The sequence below is a fragment of the Amborella trichopoda genome, chromosome 13 (assembly GCF_054954075.1).
Source record: "Amborella trichopoda isolate Santa Cruz 75 chromosome 13, AtrichopodaSantaCruz75HAP2 v2.0, whole genome shotgun sequence".
NCBI lineage: Eukaryota > Viridiplantae > Streptophyta > Magnoliopsida > Amborellales > Amborellaceae > Amborella > Amborella trichopoda.
In genome coordinates, this window is record NC_142348.1 from 598,624 (window position 1) to 619,383 (window position 20,760).

At 34.6% G+C, this 20,760-nt stretch overlaps 2 protein-coding genes across 3 annotated transcripts; one reads left to right on the forward strand and one right to left on the reverse strand.

Annotated features, from left to right (window-relative positions):
• Positions 1–6,575: 6,575 nt before the first annotated feature.
• Positions 6,576–15,239, forward strand: LOC18437415 (ent-kaurenoic acid oxidase 2). Of its 2 annotated transcripts, XM_006847625.4 has the most exons (8): positions 6,576–7,263; positions 9,203–9,680; positions 10,351–10,623; positions 10,939–11,028; positions 11,960–12,038; positions 13,199–13,305; positions 13,650–13,771; positions 14,877–15,239. In XM_006847625.4, exons 1-8 carry the CDS (start codon positions 7,031–7,033, stop codon positions 14,977–14,979), a joined length of 1,485 nt encoding a protein of 494 aa, XP_006847688.1. In that variant the 5' UTR covers positions 6,576–7,030; the 3' UTR covers positions 14,980–15,239. The 2 variants fall into 2 exon arrangements, 1 of the variants encoding a protein (XP_006847688.1); XR_002281516.2 differs by lacking the exon at positions 13,199–13,305.
• A 746-nt stretch (positions 15,240–15,985) lies between these two features.
• On the reverse strand, positions 15,986–19,031 carry LOC18437416 (glycine cleavage system H protein, mitochondrial). The gene is made up of 4 exons (XM_006847626.4): positions 18,908–19,031; positions 18,040–18,128; positions 17,670–17,840; positions 15,986–16,355 (listed from the first exon to the last, which is right to left on the reverse strand). Exons 1-4 carry the CDS (start codon positions 19,005–19,007, stop codon positions 16,227–16,229), a joined length of 489 nt encoding a protein of 162 aa, XP_006847689.1. The 5' UTR covers positions 19,008–19,031; the 3' UTR covers positions 15,986–16,226.
• Between the last annotated feature and the right edge of the window lie 1,729 nt (positions 19,032–20,760).

Sequence of the window (20,760 nt, forward strand, 5' to 3'; positions counted from 1 at the left end):
AAGGCCACATGAATGAATGAAGTGATTGTACTCATCTCTCTTGGGACTTAAAAACAATTTGATAGTACTCATCCCTCTGTCTCTCTTTCCTCTCTCTCTCTCTCTCTCTAAAAGGCCACTAATAAATAAAAGGCTTTATATGCATCTCTATCTCCACCAATGTATGTGTTTTTGGAGACATTCACCAACCTGATTGTAATCGGATGGTTGAGAATGAGTCAATAACAATGTCATATATTCATTATAATTTGACTCGTAAATGACAGTTGTTTTTTATTCATTTACACCCGTACATATTGAGAAAGAGTCAATAACAATATCATATATTCATTATAATTTGACATGTAACTAGTAGTTGTTTTTATTCACTTACACCCACACACTAACCCTTATGCCTCATACTTGAAATCAAGTAGCTAGTGGTGCATTTTAAAGTTGAAGAGAACTTTTTTTCATTAGCACACCTCCCATCACTCAATTTTGCATCTATCAGCTGAAGATGATTATGTATTATTTTATATGTACCAAAAATAAATGATCTTACCATATATTTTCTCTTAAATCGAACTATAAAATGTACCTACTATTCATCCAGCCGTTCCATTTAAATCAAGCGAGCCACTAATCATTTAATTTAGATCCGACGTCTCAAAATATTTTATTTTAAAAAAAATTTCTACTAACTATATGAATATAAAATTTGGTATGTGTCATCACTTCAATGGGGTGCGCTTAAATAAAATATTTTAAAAATATTTTTGATAAAATAAAATGACCAAAATACCTTTGAAACTTTCAAAAGCATTTTAGTCCTTTTATTTGATTGGAAATATTTTTTATAGGTACGAATTCAAAAGATGATTGGATGTCCAAATTTTAGTGTCAAAATGTTACGTATAAAACAAAATTTAAAAAAATAATATAAAAAGTGACATTGTTATTGGGGTCATCTAAACCGCCCATTTATAATGAAGTATAGATTTCTTAGGGAAAGCGTAGAAAGCTTGCCTTTCTCTGGCACACTATCTGGACATGCTCTCTCTCTCTCTCTCTAATGTATTGAAAGAGTCATCCCTCTTTTTCTGGCACACTACCCTGACATGATTCGAATTTAAAAGTTCTTAAGAATAGAATTTAAGCAGGTTTTTACTTTTTAGATGCCATTCTGGTGCCAAAGGACCTATGAAAACAACCCAAAAATGGTTAAACGGTCAAAATTTTCCAAAAGAGGTAAAATAGGCTATAATCAGAGCCATGTTGGCGACCACCTCCCAATCTAGGGATTGATGGTGATGGGGAGTCATGTCATGCTCTCATCATCCCCACTCTTCTCCATAACCATTCGACCGGCGATTAGAAGGGTTGACAATTTGGGGATTCTCAAGGGAAAATCGTGCGTTCTAATCGATAACTGGCTAGTTTCGGTTTTGTCGGTTTTGGTGAGTATTTTAATAAGATAAAAATAAAAATTTTATGTAAATTCTCAAAAAACAAAAGATGTTATTTGTAACATATTTTTTAATGTTTTTTATCATTATGGGAAATTCTGGAAATTGTTTAGCTTATTAATACTTATTTTCACATTTTCCCATCTTTATAACGTATTTTTTAATGTTTTTCATCATTATGGTAAATACTGGAAATTGTTTACCCTATTAATACTTATATTTATATTTTTCCATCTTTTTCAAAAATTTAAAAAATACCTCTGGCAAAACTGGATTCCTTAAATTTTATTTTTTATTTTTTAAACACTTTTTTTTACCACTCAAGCTTTGTTGAACCGGCCGGTTTATTGATTAGGCCGGTTGCTTTTGGGCCATGTCCTTTTCAATTTTTCCAACACTACTTCCATTAATAACAATGATTATACCACAAGGAATAATTTGAAATGAGAGTTGCTTTTTAAAATTGGAGCTTCAGTCCCTATAGCGCCAACCCTCGCTCAGCTTGGCCTCGATCGGGGTTTCAAATATGTCGGTGAGAATGGAAACCTAGATAAGTGAATGAGACTCTAGTGGTACTACCACAACGATCTCAATACAATTCCCATTATACTTTCCTACAATATAACTTTCTATTTCAGGGAATTCAATTCATTCGCTTGTTGCTGTATTTTTTTTCCTTTAAAAGAAATTCATTACATGTTAGGTACTTTAGCATACCATATATATTTTCCTTTTTCAGAATGACCTTCCATGCTTGTACTTTAGCGTACCATATATATATTTTCCTTTTTCAGGGTGGCCTTCCCATTAGACATGTACTTACGCATTTACCCTTGGAAATATAAACGTGGGGAAAGCCTTAGAAATAAAGTGACGATAAATGGAAACGGATGTCCTCTAACTTACTACTTCTAATAATGATATTTTGGATTTATCATTTGTTTTTTTAGCCTTTCACTTGAATTAACTCTACCACGTTTATTGGTACCACATCTAAATTTTTTCAAATGTATTCATTTCTAATTTTATTCATTCTTGTCTTACCACTCATCCATCTTAACATCATCATCTTCGCTATACTCATTCTATGGATATATAGTTTTTTAATAGCCCAATATTCTGCCCTATAGACCAAAACTAATATTATAGTTATTCTATAGAACTTTCCTTTCAGCTTCATTAGTATACGACAATCACATAAAATTATGGGTGCACATCTCCACTTTATCCATCCAGCTCTAATTCTATGTGTGACATCCTCTCCAATCTCCCTATTTTTCGATATTATCAACTTAAGATATTAAAAGTGCACTCTTTTTTGTACTATAATGATTATAACTATAATAAAATAAAATAAAATTTAAATATATTTTTTAAATGGTTTTTTATCCATCGGATACGAATCTTTAGTTGTAAAGGTTCACCTTAAAAGTAAACGTATGTGAGTCAACAGGCTAGCGAGTCCACTAATTTATAAAACAACTTTCTTTGAGCAGGCAACGAGTCGGGTCCAGCTGGACCCATACCCTAACCCAAAATACCACTTATGGACCTATACCCGGACCCGTACCCTGTTTTAGGTTTGGTGATAGTCAAACTCACCATACTTGTGTTTTTATTAAAAGATTAAAGGTATTATAGAAAAAAGATGAGGAGTTTCTTGGGGAGCAAAAAAGAAGCTCAAACAATCTTTATAAAAAGGGATAAAAAATAACATAATTCCCATCTTTTTTAGGGGCACCCTTTTGGGGTTGTGAAAATGGATCTCCCAGATGGAGATGGGTCTCTAAGAGAGATATATAGCCTTCGAGAGAGTAGCGGTATCTATAGTTTTGGGTTGGTAAGGTTTCCACTTCTAGAGAGAAAAAATCTCTCGATTGCTCTCGACGTTATCTTTTCGGTAGCGGTATTGTGGTCGAACAGAAGATAGAGATCGACAGTGTTGGTCGGTAAGAAGAGCGGATTAGAAAGGAAGATCGATGATGGTTTTTTACCGATGTTTAAAGAGATGTATAACTCTTGTAACCCAAAACTGTAATCTTCATTGTGATAGTGGATTTCTAATTGTCGAGGTCGTGGATGTAGCCCTTTGGGATGAAACACGTAAATCGTGTGTTATGGTGGTGTGCTTTTTATGTTTGCTTTATTTCTCGCACTCAATTTATAGTTGTATTCATCTACTTCACATTTAGGCACGATTTTGGGTGGAATGCCAAAATTTGAGATTCTCAGTTTCGCAATTGGTATCAAAGCACAAGATATGTACGACGCTAAGGCTTGTAGAAGAAAAAGATGAATGGGAAAGTTAGATGGGTGCATGGTTTGAGGTGGAGAAATATAGAGGCAAAGTGTTTGTGAAAATTCCACAACGGAGGCAAATGAGGAGAAATTAAGAAATTTATTTGATGAAGATCGCCAAGGCAATTATGATGATTTTGCTATCAAGGTAAAGATTGTTGGGTTTGGTGATAACCAAAGCACCATACTCATATTTTCTTCTAAATATTAAGGGTATTATGATAAAAAGACAATAGATTTTATTGGGAAGCAAGAAAGTGATATATATATATGAAAAAACTACGCAATGCCTATAGGCTAAAATGAACAATGATTTCGCTTACCCCCATCACCGTTCAAAGTTCAATGCGCGGTCAAGATTGTCCGGTAGTATTTTATTTTTCATTTTTTTTCTATAAATTAGAATGACCTGAAATTTGGAGCGTGTGTTCATAAAAATAGAAGAATCTTCTAAAAATATAAAAAATGTATTTTTCATATAAAAATTTACTAAAATACCCCCAAAAATATTTTTAGGGGTATTTTGGTCAATTATTTTTCACGGATAATTTTTTTTATATTTTTATTAGATGCGTCTCAGTAATAGGCATATATTTTTTAAATTTCAGGTCATTCTAATTTATAAAAATAAAAAATAAAACACTATCGGACAATCATGACCGCGCGATGAAACTTGGACGGTGATGAGGGTAGGCGAAATCACTACTTATTTTCACCTATAAGCATTAGGAACATTTTTTCATATATATATATATATATATATATATATATATAAGAGACTCAATGAAAGCATAATACTCATCGTTTTTGGGGTCACCCCTTTGGGGGTTATGGAAATGTATCTCCAAGAGAGAGAGACGACATTCTCATGGGTTTTGGGCTAGTTAAGTTTCCACTTTTAGAGAGAGAGTCTCTCGGTTACTCTTGATGTTATCATTCCAATAGTGGTATTGTCGTGGAAAAGAATATATAAATCAGCGGTGTTGTCCTAACAAGTTTAGAAGGGAATATCGGTGATGATCTTTTACCGATGTTTAGATATAGGTATTATCTCTTATAACAAAAAAAATGTACTCTTCATTGTAATAGTGGATTTCTACTTGTCGAGGTTGTGGATGTTATAATGGATTTCTACTTGCCGAGGCTGTGGATGTAGGGTGAACCACATAAATCGTATATTGTTGTGGCGTGATTTTTATGTTTGTTTTATTTCTCACACTCGATTTATAGTTGTATTCATCTACTTCGCATGTGACTAATCAAGTACACAATCTTAAGTGGAATCCCGAACAAAAATGCACAGATCCCCTTTTTATTATATGATTATGTAAAAGATCCCCCAAATTTTGTTAATGCTTTAGGAAGCTTCTTTCATGGAGAGAAGCTTTCTAAAAAAACCCGCATTAAAATGCAAAAAAATAAATGCACGAAAATCAAATAAAAACTTGCCAGTTTTTCTTATCTTGTGCCGAGCATCAAGATGCAAAAATAAAAAGCACGAAAATCAAACAAAAACTTGCCACTTTTGCTGATTTTCCACCTAGTATCAAGATCGACAGAAATAATGCACTGAATGCAAACAAAAACTTGCTAGTTTTGCTTATCTTCCATCAAGATGCAAAAAAGATTTGATGATCTTCCATCGAGCATCAAGATGCAAAAAATGATTTGATGATCTTCCATCAGGCATCAAGATGCAAAAAAAGAATGCATGAAAATCAAATTATAACTTGTCATTTTTCTGATCTTCCATCGAACATCAAGATGCATAAAAAAAAAAGCACTAAAATCCAATAAAAACTTGTCATTTTTGTTGATAAAAAATCCTACTTGGAAGAGAAACATGGTTTCGCATAGGAAGAGAAATAAAGGGGGGAGAGAGAGTTGGGCTATAGCAATCACATTTTAGAGAGAGAGAGTGGGGCTTTTGCAAGGGAAGAGAGAGAATAGAAATAGGACTTTTGCTGAGAAAGAAAAATAGGGGTTTAGAAAAGAGTGAGAAAGTGGGGCTTTTGCAAGGGAAGAGAGAATAGAAAAAGGACTTTTGTTGGGAAAGAGAAATAGGGTTTAGAAAAGAGAGAGTGAAGAGAAATAGAAATAGGGTTTAGAAAGGAGTGAAAAAGTGAAGGAAAATATAAAACTTATGAGAGTATATACAACAACGAGACTTTTAATCTTTGATACAAGGTGGTCCACAATTCTTTATAACTATTTGATGTGATGTTTGATAGTTTAGAGGTGTCAAAGTTTGAAAAAAAAAAAAATTTGAAATTTGAGCTTCGTCAATAGAATACTTGCAACAATCCAATTTCACATCGAATGATCAAGATTAATGTGACTACCTTATAAATGATTTCATTCTATACTTTCCGAAAACTTTTATATATTTAAATAGTGCATCTTGCAACACATTATCTAGACCGTTTATTTTTAAGATTCTTATATATTTATAGATCTAGTTGATTTTAACTATTTACAGAATTTAAAATTTTCTAATTAGGTATAAAAATAGATTTTAAGATAATGCTAAGAATTGTTTATAACAAAATTAGATGTTATAATAAAAATTTAAGGTATACTTGTTTAAAATTGTAACCTTATAAAAACCGCGCCTAAGATATATATATATATAAGGTGCAGTTGTTTAAGGTTGGAACCATATAGAAACCGCATCCAATAAATATATATTTATATATACCGATCCATTGCGACTTGTACTTTTTATTTTCTTTTAGGAGGAAAATAAAAAAAAAAAGCTGATGAGAGTCAAAGTGAGCCAGAGAGAAAGACAAAAGAGAGAGAGAGAGAGAGAGAAACCCTTAACAACTCATCACTGAGAGCCGAGACAAATGTAAGGCTAAGCTTAAAAGTAAAAGCTCCAACTAATCTTTTGGCCCCAACCCTGGTCCAAGCATATACAAACAAAGAGCTGCGCTCTATTCTAAAACCCCCCACTTTCTCTCTCTAGACAGGAGAGAGACAAGAAGTGAGTGTCATGGCCATGCAATTACAAGCATTACATTTAAGGTCTGTCCATCTCCCTGCATATTCTCGCAGAGAATCAACCAACACCCAACACGACAAACCCACTCAACTCCTGCCGGCATAATCCCTCTCTTTCTCTCTCTAAATTACTCTCGACTTCCACCCCCTAAAATTGGCCAAAGAAGTTCCTATTCATAGACAGCGCACGGGAGGACTTCTGCATTTATAAAGAGTCCCGACCCTACATTTGTCTTAAACACAAACCTTTCTTGTGGGTATTAGGGTTTTTCTAGAGAGAGATGGGGGTTGAGGTTTTCATGGCCGTTTCGCTGGTTCTGCTGAGCGGTTTTGGGGCTCTGTTTCAGCTGTTGAGGAAGGTGAATGGGTGGTTTTGTGAATGGAAAGTTGGGGAAAGGCGGTTTCTCCTTCCACCTGGAGACATGGGGTGGCCTCTAATGGGAAATATGTTCCATTTCTTGAGAGCTTTCAAGTCTGGGAATCCTGATTCCTTCCTATCAAGCTTTGTTAAGAGGTGGGTATGCAAAACCCTCTCTCTCTCTCTCTCTCTCTCTCTCTCCTCCCCCCCATAAGATTCATCTCTCTCTCTCTCTCTCTCTAAACAATCACATCCACAAGGTACTCTCTCTCTCTCTCTCTAACTTATGAATGGGAAACTCCTGCAATTCCACAGAGACATGCTTCATGAAATAAATAATGTACCATCATACTCCAAGAGAATATTATTTTACAAATGACCTAAATACCCTTCATCGGGAACAAGGGAAGATGTCCTGGATATTATCTCTTTTTTTCTAGGAAGAAAAAATTAAAAATAAAATAAAAAATGAGAAGCAGAGGGTGCTAGTAAATTTAGATGAGAAAAAACAAAAAATTGTTCTTAAGAAATATTTGCCTACCTTGATGCGTACGTATCGTATTTCCCAGTACCGATTTGTTGCTTTATTTCTTTCCCTTTTTTTAATGTTAAGCTTTATTTCAAAATGTCTGCTAAGTTTTGGGGGACCCTTTGTCTTATTTTCAGACCACTTTATTTGAAATAAATATTCAAAAGAATACCACTTTAAAGATCATTCTTATTCATCGAATTTTTCAAATAAAATATATTATTCTTATTCATCGAATTTTTCAAATAAAAGATATTATCCTAGTTTAAAACTCTTTTTTCTTTTTCTGTGTTTGTGGGTGAGTCGATGGGCAAAAGGCTCCCACCCTCGGTAGGAATTGAGCCTAAGACGTAGCTTTGTAAAGGAATTGAGCCTAAGACATAGCTTTGTAAATCAAAGCTCTAACCAATTAAGCCAGGGATCGCTCTTTTTCTAAACAAGTGGTAAAGTCAGTAGCGATTTGAACCTCTACCATTTTGGTGAGAATGAGTCAAAGATATCATCATGAAGCTCGACAATACTACTTTCAATAATACCCTACACCATTCGAGAAAAAAAAAATTCTTAGAACTTTGAGTTAGCATAATTTATATCTTTTCCCATACCCACAATTGTTCAAGATCGAGTAGAATGCTTGGAGCGAGCCTCCATTAATATCACGATCAAATTCACAGCATTATTGTGTGTAGGAAAATTATATGCGCCACAGCTCATTTAAAAATGTCCATACCAAGTGGCATCTAAAATGTTTCACATTTTAGTGACATCTAAAATGTGGATGTATATGTACATTCGTAATGTCCGAACTAGAAAAGGGATTTAATATTTTTCAAAAGAAATACACAAACACCAATTAAGGGGTGAAACAGGTGACATTCAACTAAAATAAGTCTTCAAAAAGTCATTAATTAACCCTAAAAATTTGAATAATTATTTTACCAATCATGGGTTATTGGAATTGAGTTTGATAATTAAGTTAAAAAATTCAAATTAATCGGTAAAAATAAATAAAAAATGCAGGCCATGCTAACATAAAATGTCAACATATTGTTACAGTATGTTACGCAGTGAATCTTAAAACAACAGTAGAGTTTAGACTTAGAGGAAGCCCATCACCATGGTAAACGTACAGATCCTTCAAATGGCCATAATCTCATCTCCACCATCCATTACCTGCTTGACAATTGATGCATACTACTAAGGAACATTGTTACGGTATGCTACCCAGTGAGTATATACATCCATGTTCTTAGTGAGCATAGTTCTACAGGGCTATCCAATTCTTCTTGGACTATTTACAGTTTGTTACATAGTGAGTATGTTACCAGTGCATGTGTGTGCGCGTGTGGGATAATTTTCACAAAATTTAGGCAGCAAGAGAGAAAGGCAGTTCGAAGAAATGGTATGAACTGATTTTTTTATCAAAAATTTGCAATTATATGCCTCAGTTCTAACGAAGAGAGAGAGGCAGTTCGAAGCAATGGTATAAACTGATTTTTTTTATCAAAAATTTGCAATTATATGCCTCAGTTCTAACGAAAACAGATGAATTCCTTTTGGCCACAGATTCGGTCGCACTGGAATTTATCGCGCATTTATGTTTGGAAGCCCGACGATCCTGGTCACCATCCCTGAAACTTGCAAGCAAGTACTAATGGATGACTCTAATTTTGTTCCCGGTTGGCCGAAGGCAACTGAAGAACTGATAGGAAAGAAATCATTTCTCTTAATTACTCCTGAGGAGCACCGATGGCTCCGAAAGGTCACTGCAGCTCCTGTGAATGGGCACGAAATGCTCTCGAATTACTTGAAATTTATCGAAGCTTCGGTGATTTCGAGTCTAGAGAGCTGGGCACAGTTGGGTGAGATCGAGTTCTTGACAGAGTTAAGGAGGTTGACATTCAGGATAATAATGCATATTTTCCTCAGCTTAGAGGGGGAGACGACGATGGTGGCACTGGAGAAAGTTTACACAGCACTGAACAAAGGGATAAGAGCCATGGCCATCAATTTCCCTGGATTCGCTTACTATTACGCGCTCAAGGTCTGCATCTCTTTCTCTCACTGCACATCCGACAACTATAAATGGTTATGACATTTTTTAACTAATTGTATATTTTATTAAAGAAAAAAATAGCATTATTTACTTTTTACTTTTAATACAATAAGGTCACAATTGCCATCAAATACAAAATTAGATGGCTTAATGTGACATTTTCCCTCACAAAGTCCATAACAGTTTATTTTTTAAACCTTACAACGTGGTAAGTGACGTAACTAAAATCAGGCGGAAGCTGTTATTTTAAAAATATAATTTCTAGGAACCTGCTATGTTATTTTTCATATAAGTGTTCACAAACTCGAACCAGCCGATCAATTTTGGTTGTTCGACAAGGTATTTAAAAAAATAAATAAATAAATAAAAAAACTTTATATAAAATCTCAAAAAATAAAAGATTTGTTTGTAATGTGTTTTTTAATGTTTTTTTTATCATTTTGGCAAAGATCGAAAATTGTTCGTGCAAAGAATACTTACTTTAACATTTTTCCATCTTTTTTTTTTTTGAAAAGGTTTAAAAATACCTCACTAGTTTTCGATTACATTTTTTTTAACACTTTTTAAACCGATCAGACGGTCAAGCCTTCATACTTGAATGTAGCACACAAAGTGAGTAGAGTAGAGTAGAAGAAGTTCCTCACAAATGAGTTTTCAGGCTAGGAAAACGTTAGTGGCCGTAATGCAACGGACCATTGATGAAAGGAAAGAGGTAAGGAGAAGCAGAGGTCACGAATCTTCTACATTACGAAAAGACATGTTGGATTCTCTAATGGACGTCCAAGACGAAAACGGACGGCATCTGGCGGACGATGAGATCATAGACACCCTCATCATGTATTTGAATGCTGGCCATGAATCTTCAGGCCATATCACAATGTGGGCAACCCTTTTGCTTCAACAAAATCCTCTCGCCTTTCAAAAAGCCAAGGTAAGATGGTGCACTCCTCTCGTCTTTCATAAATCTTCGGAATAATAAGGAGTTCGGTTGTTTTCAGCTTGATTGGACCTGCAACCAGACCCAACCAAATGAGTCTTGAGTCTAAGTTCGAAATATAATATGTTATATTGTATAAAGATCAGGATCGGGCCCAGACCTAGATCATCGGCTCCAGCTCAACCTGGACCGTGGTCGGTTCGGCCCAACATTATCAACTAGGGCCGGCAATGGGCCTGGCAAGGCCGGCCGGCCTATTGCCACCCTTAATGTCAACCTTATGAATAATGAGAAGGTGGTTTTGTTTAGGAGGAGCAAGAAGAGATATTGAGGAGGAGGCCACCAAACCAAAAGGGCTTGAGCCTGCAAGAGACTAGAGAGATGGTCTATCTATCAAAGGTTAGTTGTTTTGCAACCAATTTGTACTCAATCCTCATTGCTAAAAGTTTCATCTTGTCTTTAAAGAAAAAGACGCCATTGTTCTAATTTTAAATGAATAAAACACTACGTCAAATTTTTTAGAGCCTAGTATTTTTTTTTAGTTTTCGAAATTCAATCCTAGTTCAAATCTATCCGAATTCCAAGCTTCTAAAGTAATTGACAAAATAAATCAGAATTTGTGCATGTTTTGCTTTTCAACATAACAAATAAAAAATACTCGATCAGATCAATTAATTGTCACTCCACAAATACATAAATTATAAGTGTAGAGACTCATGGGAATTCTGCTTGTTCACCCTTTCCCTTGCACTACTAAAACAAAATGCATTGTGATTTCTTTTTTAAGTGATAATATCTAATATCTTTTTATTAGTCAAAATGACCATGCTTTCTACTCATCAAAAACAAAACTTATGAATTTTGCTTTTTTCTTTGGGTGTGGTTTCGATAAGGTTACAACCTTAAACATTCCAATTAAGGCACACCTCCAAATTTTATCGTAACATGTAATTTTGGTGTAAAGCATTCTTAGGATTATCTTAAAATCTATTTGCATATTTTCATATCTAATTATAAAATTTAAAACTCTAAAAATGGTTAAAACCAATTGGATTTATAAACATATGAAAATCTTAAAAATCGACGGTCTAGATAATATGTTGCAAGATGCACTATTTCTGGGACTCAAAATCTTTTTGTTTTTCTGTTTTTTTTCATATTCATATATCTCAATGTTGAGATGATCAATTAGAGGGTTTAAAACAACCTCTTTCCGATAGACTTTTTAGGTGCATCTTTAATTCTATATTTTAAGGTTGCAACCTTATATAAACTTTTTCCTTTTCCTCTTATCTAATTTTCCATTAAGATGAGCTTTGGCATGCTGCAGGTGATTGATGAGACCCTACGAGTGGTGAATATCTCCTTTGTGGTCTTCCGACAAGCCGTCAACGATGTTATGATCAACGGTCAGTTTTATTTCCTTTTTTTACTTTCCATTTATTTTCATGGGCAAGATTTCTATTGGGTTTGATACATTTGTTCTCAAGTGTCTAGGGACCAATATTGTCAATTTTTGTCCAAACGGCTAGCAATAATCACACAATAATTATCATCATCATAACTTGTTTTCAACTAATTAAGGTTGGCTGCACGAATCATGGTCTATCATTATGCTTTATCAAGGGCCTTACCCTTAGTGAGGCCATAAGTCCCCATATTTTTTCTCAAAACTTTCAACCATGTCATTTTGGGTCTATCCCTCCAAAGTTCAGCTATTTTTAAAACATTTAGATTTTAGAGCATCCTTCCAAAGTTCTACCTTTATGTTGACATTGTTTCGGGTCTTATCGATCAAAACTATACTGTTTGCAAACAACATACATCACGGTATCTCATCTTGTAGGTGCCTAATTAAACCGTCTATGAGTAGGACAAAAGTATGAGCTCATCTTGTAGGTGTCTAATAATCATACAATACTACTACACATTAATTTCGGCCTTAGTTTTTAACTTTTTTTGAAGTCATTGTCGACCATCTAATCAAGAGACTACAATGTCATTTCTAGAACACATAAATTATTTGAGTATAAAGACTCATAGACAGGTCAAACTACATGTTTTAAATCTATTCCATTTATTTCTTAAATGACTTTCTCTATTTGTTCTTCTGGCTTTCACAATTTTAGAAAGGTCAACCTTATAAAAAATGTATGAAAAAACGGATGATCTATCTACATGGGAGAGTTTTTTCTATCTGAAATTCTGAGATCAATCTAAGAATCACCAGGTGATTGTTTTAAAAAAGAAAATGGATTTTGAGTTTCTATCAACACTAGGATCTTTGCTCTCTAAAAATTGGATTGTCCATGTTCAATCATTGGACAGGGACATTGTTTTTACAGGCCCATAACATGTGTGATTACATTGATTTGTACTTTTTTAAAGTAATTTCAAAAATTGGTCTCTAGGTTCAGGGGGTTACATCCCTAAAATTGGGGTCCTAATATCACTTTTACGTTGGCTTTTTTTACCTTAGGAAATGCTCCTATAGAAGCGGGAATCCCCAATTATGGGTTTAAATTATAGAAGTTATATGAGAAAATGATGAAGCCCTTACTCTTTCCAGGTTATATTGTGCCCAAGGGCTGGAAAACCCAAGTGTGGTTAAGAAATGTTCACATGGATCCAAAGGTCTACCATGAGCCCGGGACTTTTAATCCAAGTAGATGGGACGTAAGCATCTCTCCCTTACACACACTCTCTCTCTCTCTAAAGCGGGAGATGTATTACTTACACTTTTATATGGCAAAATATATAAAGAGATCATTTACTTTTAATACAAGAAGGTCAAAATTACTTTTGTCTGTCAGATTTCAAATCGGCTGTTTGTGTGTGCGCCAATGACTAAAAGTTCAAAAAAAATTTCTCAAACTTTGTGTCATATCCCGAAATCCAAGTTGATATATAATAGATATTACTAATTGTGACCTCCTTGTCTCAAAGATAAATAGTCTTATAGCATATAATCCCCATTATTTGTTTGTATGAATAATTGTTTCTAATTAAATTTTTTGTAGGATTATACTCCAAAGGCAGGGAGTTTCATTCCCTTCAGTGCAGGAAGCAGGTTGTGCCCTGGAAATGATCTTGCCAAGCTAGAGATCTCTGTTTTCCTCCACTATTTTCTACTCGATTATCAGTAAGACTTCCTCTTCTTTAACCGCGAGAGAGTCACACAAATAACCTCTAAACAAAAAAAATTTAAACTAATAAAAAATAATTTTGGGCATAATTTATCTCTAGGCAGCTCCAGTAGAAATGACCAATCGTAGGAGCAATCTAACAAATTTGTTAAAAATAATTAAAAATCAGCAAAAAGTGAAATAAGTAATAGAAATCATTAAGAGTCTATATAAAAGATAGATGATTATAAATTTTGATTCATACCTTGAAATATTCAGAGACATAAAAAAAAAAAAATTGAAGCATGTAATAACAAAAGTTCCCAAATCATGATAAAAACCGTGTGATAAAAATTGAAGCATGTAATAACAAAAATTAGGACTTCTAAATAATTTTAAACAAAGGCAAGTCTTTGATCTCACATCGGGCACAGGCCGAGACCGAGTTACTCAGCCTAGTCCTTGAACACTATTTGGATTGTCATTTCCTCAAAAGATTTGCCAGAATTTCAGAATTTTGTCCTCGAACAAATTTTTCCTGTTTTTGGTCCTTTGGGGTCGTAGGGAGTCTCCAAAGAGTAAAACTCAATTGACCAACAAATGCAGGGATAAAATTTTGCTCCCATCATAAAGTAAAATTAAAATTAAATAATCCATATTTTTTTTGTGAGCCAAAAGATCATGTGGTTCTACAGAAGTTTCACCAAAAAAAAAACACCTAAAAGGAAAAAATTATGTTCCCAAAGAAGCATAAACTACATTTACTCTATCCGATAAAAACATATTTAGAAGTATTTTTAGGACCCCAAATTTAGAGATGTATAAGTCCATCTAGTGACCACCAAAAAAGGTATAAAAAAAAAGAACTTCGAATCCATTTGTGCCCTGATAAAATAATGTGTCTTAAACAGAGACTGTCCCATATTAGGACAGTCAGATCTAGGTGATTTGGAGCTCAATTCTCATAACTGGTTCTGTTGACCGAGGGAGTAAATGTACAATGTGCTCCCATGGATGTGTATACGTGGTACATTCTATTTTGTTTCAAATTTACATGTACACCACAAGCAAATCTCTCTCTCTCTCTCTCTCTCTCTAATAATTTTTCATCGAAATTTGCAGGCTTGAGCGTGTTAATCCCGATTGTGCAGTGAATTATCTTCCACATCCTCGACCCAAGGACAATTGTCTTGCTAGAATCCAGAAAATACGGAGGTCGCCATAGTGCAAATTGTCCACCCTTCTCTTGAAATATGTTCAAGGTCAATAAAAATGGCTGTTTTCTAGTCATTACTAATAAAGTATCTGTTCTTGAAAATGTAATACCTAAAACGCAGAGAGCTCTTGAAAATATACACATTGTTTTGTTTTTCTATCACTTCCCGATTTGTTTTGCTCTTTTATGGGTTCACCATGTATCCCACACTGTGAAGTGTGAACTATATTAATACACACCAAGAATATAGACACTAAATTCCATGCAAATTCTTGAGCAGGGTATTTTCATTCATTCACCAAGGCCTAAACATAAACTAGTAGTGGAAGGCCTGGTTCTTAAAATCATCTCATTGCTAAAAAAGTGGACCTATTAAGATGGATCCATGTTATGGAAGCATGCTCCTAATCTATAGTAAACAATAACACACAAAAACAGTTAATCAGAGAGAGAGATACAGTGAGTTCAATATTCGTTGCTACAAAGACTATACGTGCGTACGTGTTCGGTATGAGTAAAAGTGTCCGAAACGCCATCCCTAAAATTGGCATTTCACACACAAATCCATACATCATTTGTGATAATAATGATGACGACTTCAATGATGTCTTTACTTGGTGAAAACAAAAGGTCTACATAAGGGGAAAGGTGCACATTTTGGTGACAAAGGTATTTTTCAAGAAGATTTCAATATGAAAGGTTAATTGGTGTCTAAAATTTCAAAGGCATCAGGAGTATCATGTCCATGGTGTAATGATACAAGCCAAAACCTGTGAACACCTATGTCCTTGTGACATAGACTCATAAAGCCTAAAGAATGATTCATCCATGAACTCCCCCAGACTAGTCAAAAAGCCTAGGATACACACAATTAGGGGGGAGACAAGCACGCATCACTAAGGGCATTATCTTAAGTCGATTATATCATCAGAACCATTGAGGCCATTAATGAATACATAGCATGTATCTGGTGGCCCCATGTGAAATTCAAAAATTTAAGCATACAATGTAATCGTTTTGTAGAAAATGTATACATTCATGAGCTTCGGAATTAATGAGGTACAAGATAATGCAAATGCTGAGATATGCAACCCAGATACGATTATATTGACCTTTGATAACAAATTTTGAACATGGAGGGAGAGAGTCGGTATCACACTTGACCGGTTATTGACAAACATGACACAAACATGACAACCAAAAGAAAAGTCGACTGCTAGTATCCATATACATGAATTCAGAACCTCGAGTATTCCTTAGTGAGCGGCATTCTCGTCCTCACAGAACTTTGTGTACTCTTTAGAGCCCATCAAAGACTCGAGCTCTGATGGGTTGCTTGGCTTCACTTTTATCATCCATCCCTCTTCATACGGGCTCGAGTTGATCTAGAGATAGAAAGGGAAAAGGAGCGAAACAAGGAGCAGAGGAGGCAAGCCAGAGTACTCCAAATAAGTTGTAGTCCCCATAAGCATTAACAGTTTACATACTACACTAATTATCCAACTGTAAACATATCCATTCTCTTTCTCATTATGCTATAGCCAAGCCCAATATTTTGGGAATGAAAACAGAAGTCAATTTATCAAAGCACATCATGGTCTACACATGGTCCAGAATCGAATAACCTATCACCCATCCATTTGCTCCATTCCAGCATCAGTGGCATCCATTTGCATTTTACTATATTATTATGATCTTACTAGGTCAAATAATTGAAACGTAATATAAGCAAATTATAAAAAAGAGACTGAATCCAGAACAAGTTCGAACAAAGCAAACTTAAAAGTGAAAAAATGCACTAGAACCAATTGGTGTGAAAAAATTATCACACCTAATCACATGAAGAAAGTATTTTCACAGGTACCAAATGTGCCTTAAGTAACAAGAAGATCTGATGGATTTGTGCTGTGTATCTCAACTTGGAAGTCTTACTCCGTTAGTTTTACAAGATTATGGAATCATGCAATACTTCTTTGTTTTCTTTTTTTTTTCCTTCCCCCCTTATCAATTTGATTCATGTAATGCTCTTGCAGCCCCCCGTTACGGTTCAAAAAAAAAAAAGCTCTTGCAGCCCCCCAAATATCTTAGGACTCCAAGGACATCATATATGTGACAGCTTCAGATTTCAATCTATTTTATGTTAATTATATATAAGCACAAACCACAATTTGGGAATACTTGTGTAGAAAAAGTAAAATAGAAAAGCCTAATGCAAGTCCATCAAAAAAAGATACAGAACCAAGGATTGCTAAGACCTGCAAATGGATACCACATGGTACAAGTTATCAAAATTAAAGACAAAAATTAACTGAACAGAGCAAGACCGAGTGAAAGATGCTTCTAAGTTGAGGACTATAACCATCCAAGAAATCCATCTACCAATATTAGATAGCTCTAGTTTCCAGTTTAAGAAATGAGGTCAGTAATAGAAGCGATGAGAGTATTTTAAAGATGTATGAGTCCCTTCAAATTGCAGATAACTTGCAGTTAAAGGTGGTCCAAGTAACATAGTTCAAACAAAAGAAACCCTGCACAATTCAACCAAATAAGAAACGAGAACTTTTGAACGAAAATGGAATATCCCAAGAAAAGCCCCCAAAGATTTCAGACAGCAAGATAATAAGAAAGGCTAACTGCAATATTCAACTAACTTATGGCGAGAAGGGGAACTTAAATTGGGTGAGTAGGGGAGAATTTACCAAACCAGGAGCTCCACTTAGCTTTGTGTTGACCTCAACAACTTCTCCCGAAATGGGTGAATTCACATCACTCGTTGCTTTCACACTCTCAACTGCTCCAAAGCCACCCCCTTTTGACACAGAGACGCCGGTTTCCGGAAGGTCCACAAACACAACCTCTCCAAGATGGTCCTGCAACAAAATCACGATGTAAATAAAACGCCATTTGACAACTATTTGATAAATCTCTCTCTCTCTCTCTCTCTCTCTCTCTCTCTCTCTCTCTCTCTCTCTCTCTCTCTCTCTCTCTCATATTTGAAATTAGGAGTCAATAAACTCTCTTTATCTCTCTGACACATTGAGATTAGGAACAAATAAAGAGAAACAAAACCTGAGCATGATCAGTTATGCCGATTGTAGCAACCGGTCCTTCATGCTTTACCCACTCATGTGATTCAGAGTATTTCAACCCATCTAAAACTGTAGAAACATTAAGAGAAAAGAACAACAATATAAAACAAACTATATTACATCACCAAAAATGACCTAAAAAATATGAATCAAAGAAGCACAACAAGCACAAATTTTTACATATTGTGCTGAAATAACTTCTGAATAATGCAGGAAAATACCAGTGAGAAAAACCATTCATGCTTCATAGGAAAGTAATTGAGGAAGAAATGAGATAACAGAAGCAGGGCCATTTAAGCAGGAAAGAACTAAATCTGAGCTATGATGCAAAAATGGTAAACCAGTGCAATTACATTTACAAATCTCAAAAGTTCATTTGCTTGAAATTGGATCAAGCACTTAAATCATGTCTAGTAACAGAGAAAAGATTTAATGACTAATTTACTTTCAATTTCATTACTAATGCAAGAGCGTTATAAAATAAACCAATCTAACTATAAATGCAAAATTAATTGCAAATTAGCAATCAAGGGGGGGAAGAAAATTGCAAAAGGAAAAAAATATATATGAAGAAAAGGTAAGTACTATGATAAGTCTAAATAGCAACAACCAATTGAAACGATGAGAAATATAATATCATAAATATAGTAGAATAGTTTTTTAAAATGGAGAAAATTAAAACAAGCACTTCGCATGAACCTTCCCATGTGCACAATATCCAAGTTCAGAGTCCCCTAGAGAGAGAGAGGGAATAAACCGAACTCTATGAATTCGCTCAATCAAAATTCAAAAGGAAAGGCCAGAGAGAGAGAGAGAGAGAGAAGGCCAGAGAGAGAGAGAGAGAGTACCAGATGAGAAACTTCTAGAGAGATAAAAGGCAGTGGAGTTGGTGCCACAGGAAATTCTTAGTGCATTGGCAGTTGAAGACGCCCACAATCTCAGCGCCATTGCTTCTGCTTTGCTCTCTGATGTGGGAGTTGTTTTGTAATTCGTCTGCTATTTTACGTGGATGATAGACAGGATGATTGGCTCACGTTCAAAGTCTCATCATATCTCCATATCCTAATACCCTGCAAAATATCCCTTTACTTTATTTTTTCTGATATTCCATTTTTATATTCCATTTAGTTAATTCGCATATATACCCTTCCTAAATTTCGTAGAACTAGGGTAGCTACTCCTTTGCTTTCCATCTTGCTCTACTCTCTCTCTCTCTCTCTCTTTTCTTTTTCTGTTTTTCTTTCTTTTTTTTTCTTATTTTTTTTTTTCTTTTTTTTGAACATTGCTCTACTCTCCTCTCTCTCACTTAGCGGATCAAAAGAACTTATCAAAACCACTTAGAAGTAGGGGTGGCAATGCACCCAAACCAGACAACCGGACATGTCCCGGGTCCAGCTATGGGTCCAAAAATTAGACCCAACGAGTCGGGTTTGGGTCTAATGTTATTATTTAAATAATATTTCATATATAATAGTTTAATAATATTTAATTAAAAACAATTGTATATTTTTATTATAATATATAAATAATACATGGATATATTTAACTTAATATTTTTTTTTTTTTTTTTTTTTTTTGGAGTCAGGTCCAGGTCTAGTCCGGACCCATACCCCATTGGAACTTTAAAATTCGATGAAAAGAAATGGGCTATTTGAAAAAAGAACAAAATCCCTTGAAATAGGAAATTTGTGAGAAGGCACTTAAAGATATCAACAATTAAGCATTTTGTTTTTCTGTTTTGATTTAATTTCAAGATGCCCATCAAAATAAACATAATTTTGAGTTAGAATAGTACGTAAATAAGGGGAAAGTAATGTGTTTCTCTTATTTAGTTCATGCGAGTCACTTACAATAGTAACATTTGTGAACTCTATTCAATGAAAAGAGTTTAGTGGCGCCCACATAGCAAACTGTAGGCGTACTCCAACGGGAGATCTACGGGTTTAGAGATTTGATTGTCCCAAAAACTTTGTGATTATCTTTTATTTAGCACCAATAACTCCAGAAATGACCGTAAGATTTGGAGAACTGCATATGCTCTAAATGAATGCGCACACCAGAACTGACTCTAGCCGCTAGACCTTCCATTTGAAGGCCTGCCTTCCATTTGAAGGCCTGCTTGATTCAGATCTTGGGACCTCAAAATCTCTTCTTTTCTTTTTTTTTCTTTTTTTTTTTGTGATACCTATAAAATGAACCATTTTTAAAAATTTATCAAAACCCACATAAGATATCGACCGTTTTAAAAGTTTTACCAAATTTTTTTTTAATTAAACTAACCACAGAACCCAAATTTTTTAGTTAAACTAACCATAGAAAAACACGACGCGATATGAAATATTTGAAAAGAGTAAATTGTTCAATTATCAAGGAATTATTTGTATTTTGAATGGTTTCTTTTCTTTTCCCTTGAATATATTCAAATGGTAAATCAAAGACATTTTGCAAATGTTCATGTCAACACGAGTTTCACCCCAGCTAACGCCATATATGCATCATTTCTTCATATTTTTTTTAGAAAGATTTCTTTTAATTATGCATCCATTCTTCATTGTTTAGACCAAAGTTTCAAATATAACCAATCCGTAAAAAAGGAAGGAAAGCTGATCAGGCCAATTCCCTCCTGAATTGGTATTGGCCCGAATCGCACTGACGTATCAAATAATCCATGTTTCCTTTGTATTGTATGATGGTTTGAAGT

Bases quoted from the DNA above. Each gene is read 5' to 3' on its own strand.
- LOC18437416 (XM_006847626.4), bottom strand. From the start codon at position 19,007: ATGGCGCTGAGATTGTGGGCGTCTTCAACTGCCAATGCACTAAGAATT. The intron at 18,129-18,907 runs GTACTCTCTCTC...ATGTTTCTACAG, and splicing joins CTCTAGAAGTTTCTCATCTG to TTTTAGATGGGTTGAAATAC. The intron at 16,356-17,669 runs GTAAATTCTCCC...TTCTATCTCTAG, and splicing joins TAAGTGGAGCTCCTGGTTTG to ATCAACTCGAGCCCGTATGA.
- LOC18437415 (XM_006847625.4), top strand. From the start codon at position 7,031: ATGGGGGTTGAGGTTTTCATGGCCGTTTCGCTGGTTCTGCTGAGCGGT. The intron at 12,039-13,198 runs GTCAGTTTTATT...TACTCTTTCCAG, and splicing joins CAACGATGTTATGATCAACG to GTTATATTGTGCCCAAGGGC. The intron at 13,772-14,876 runs GTAAGACTTCCT...CGAAATTTGCAG, and splicing joins TATTTTCTACTCGATTATCA to GCTTGAGCGTGTTAATCCCG.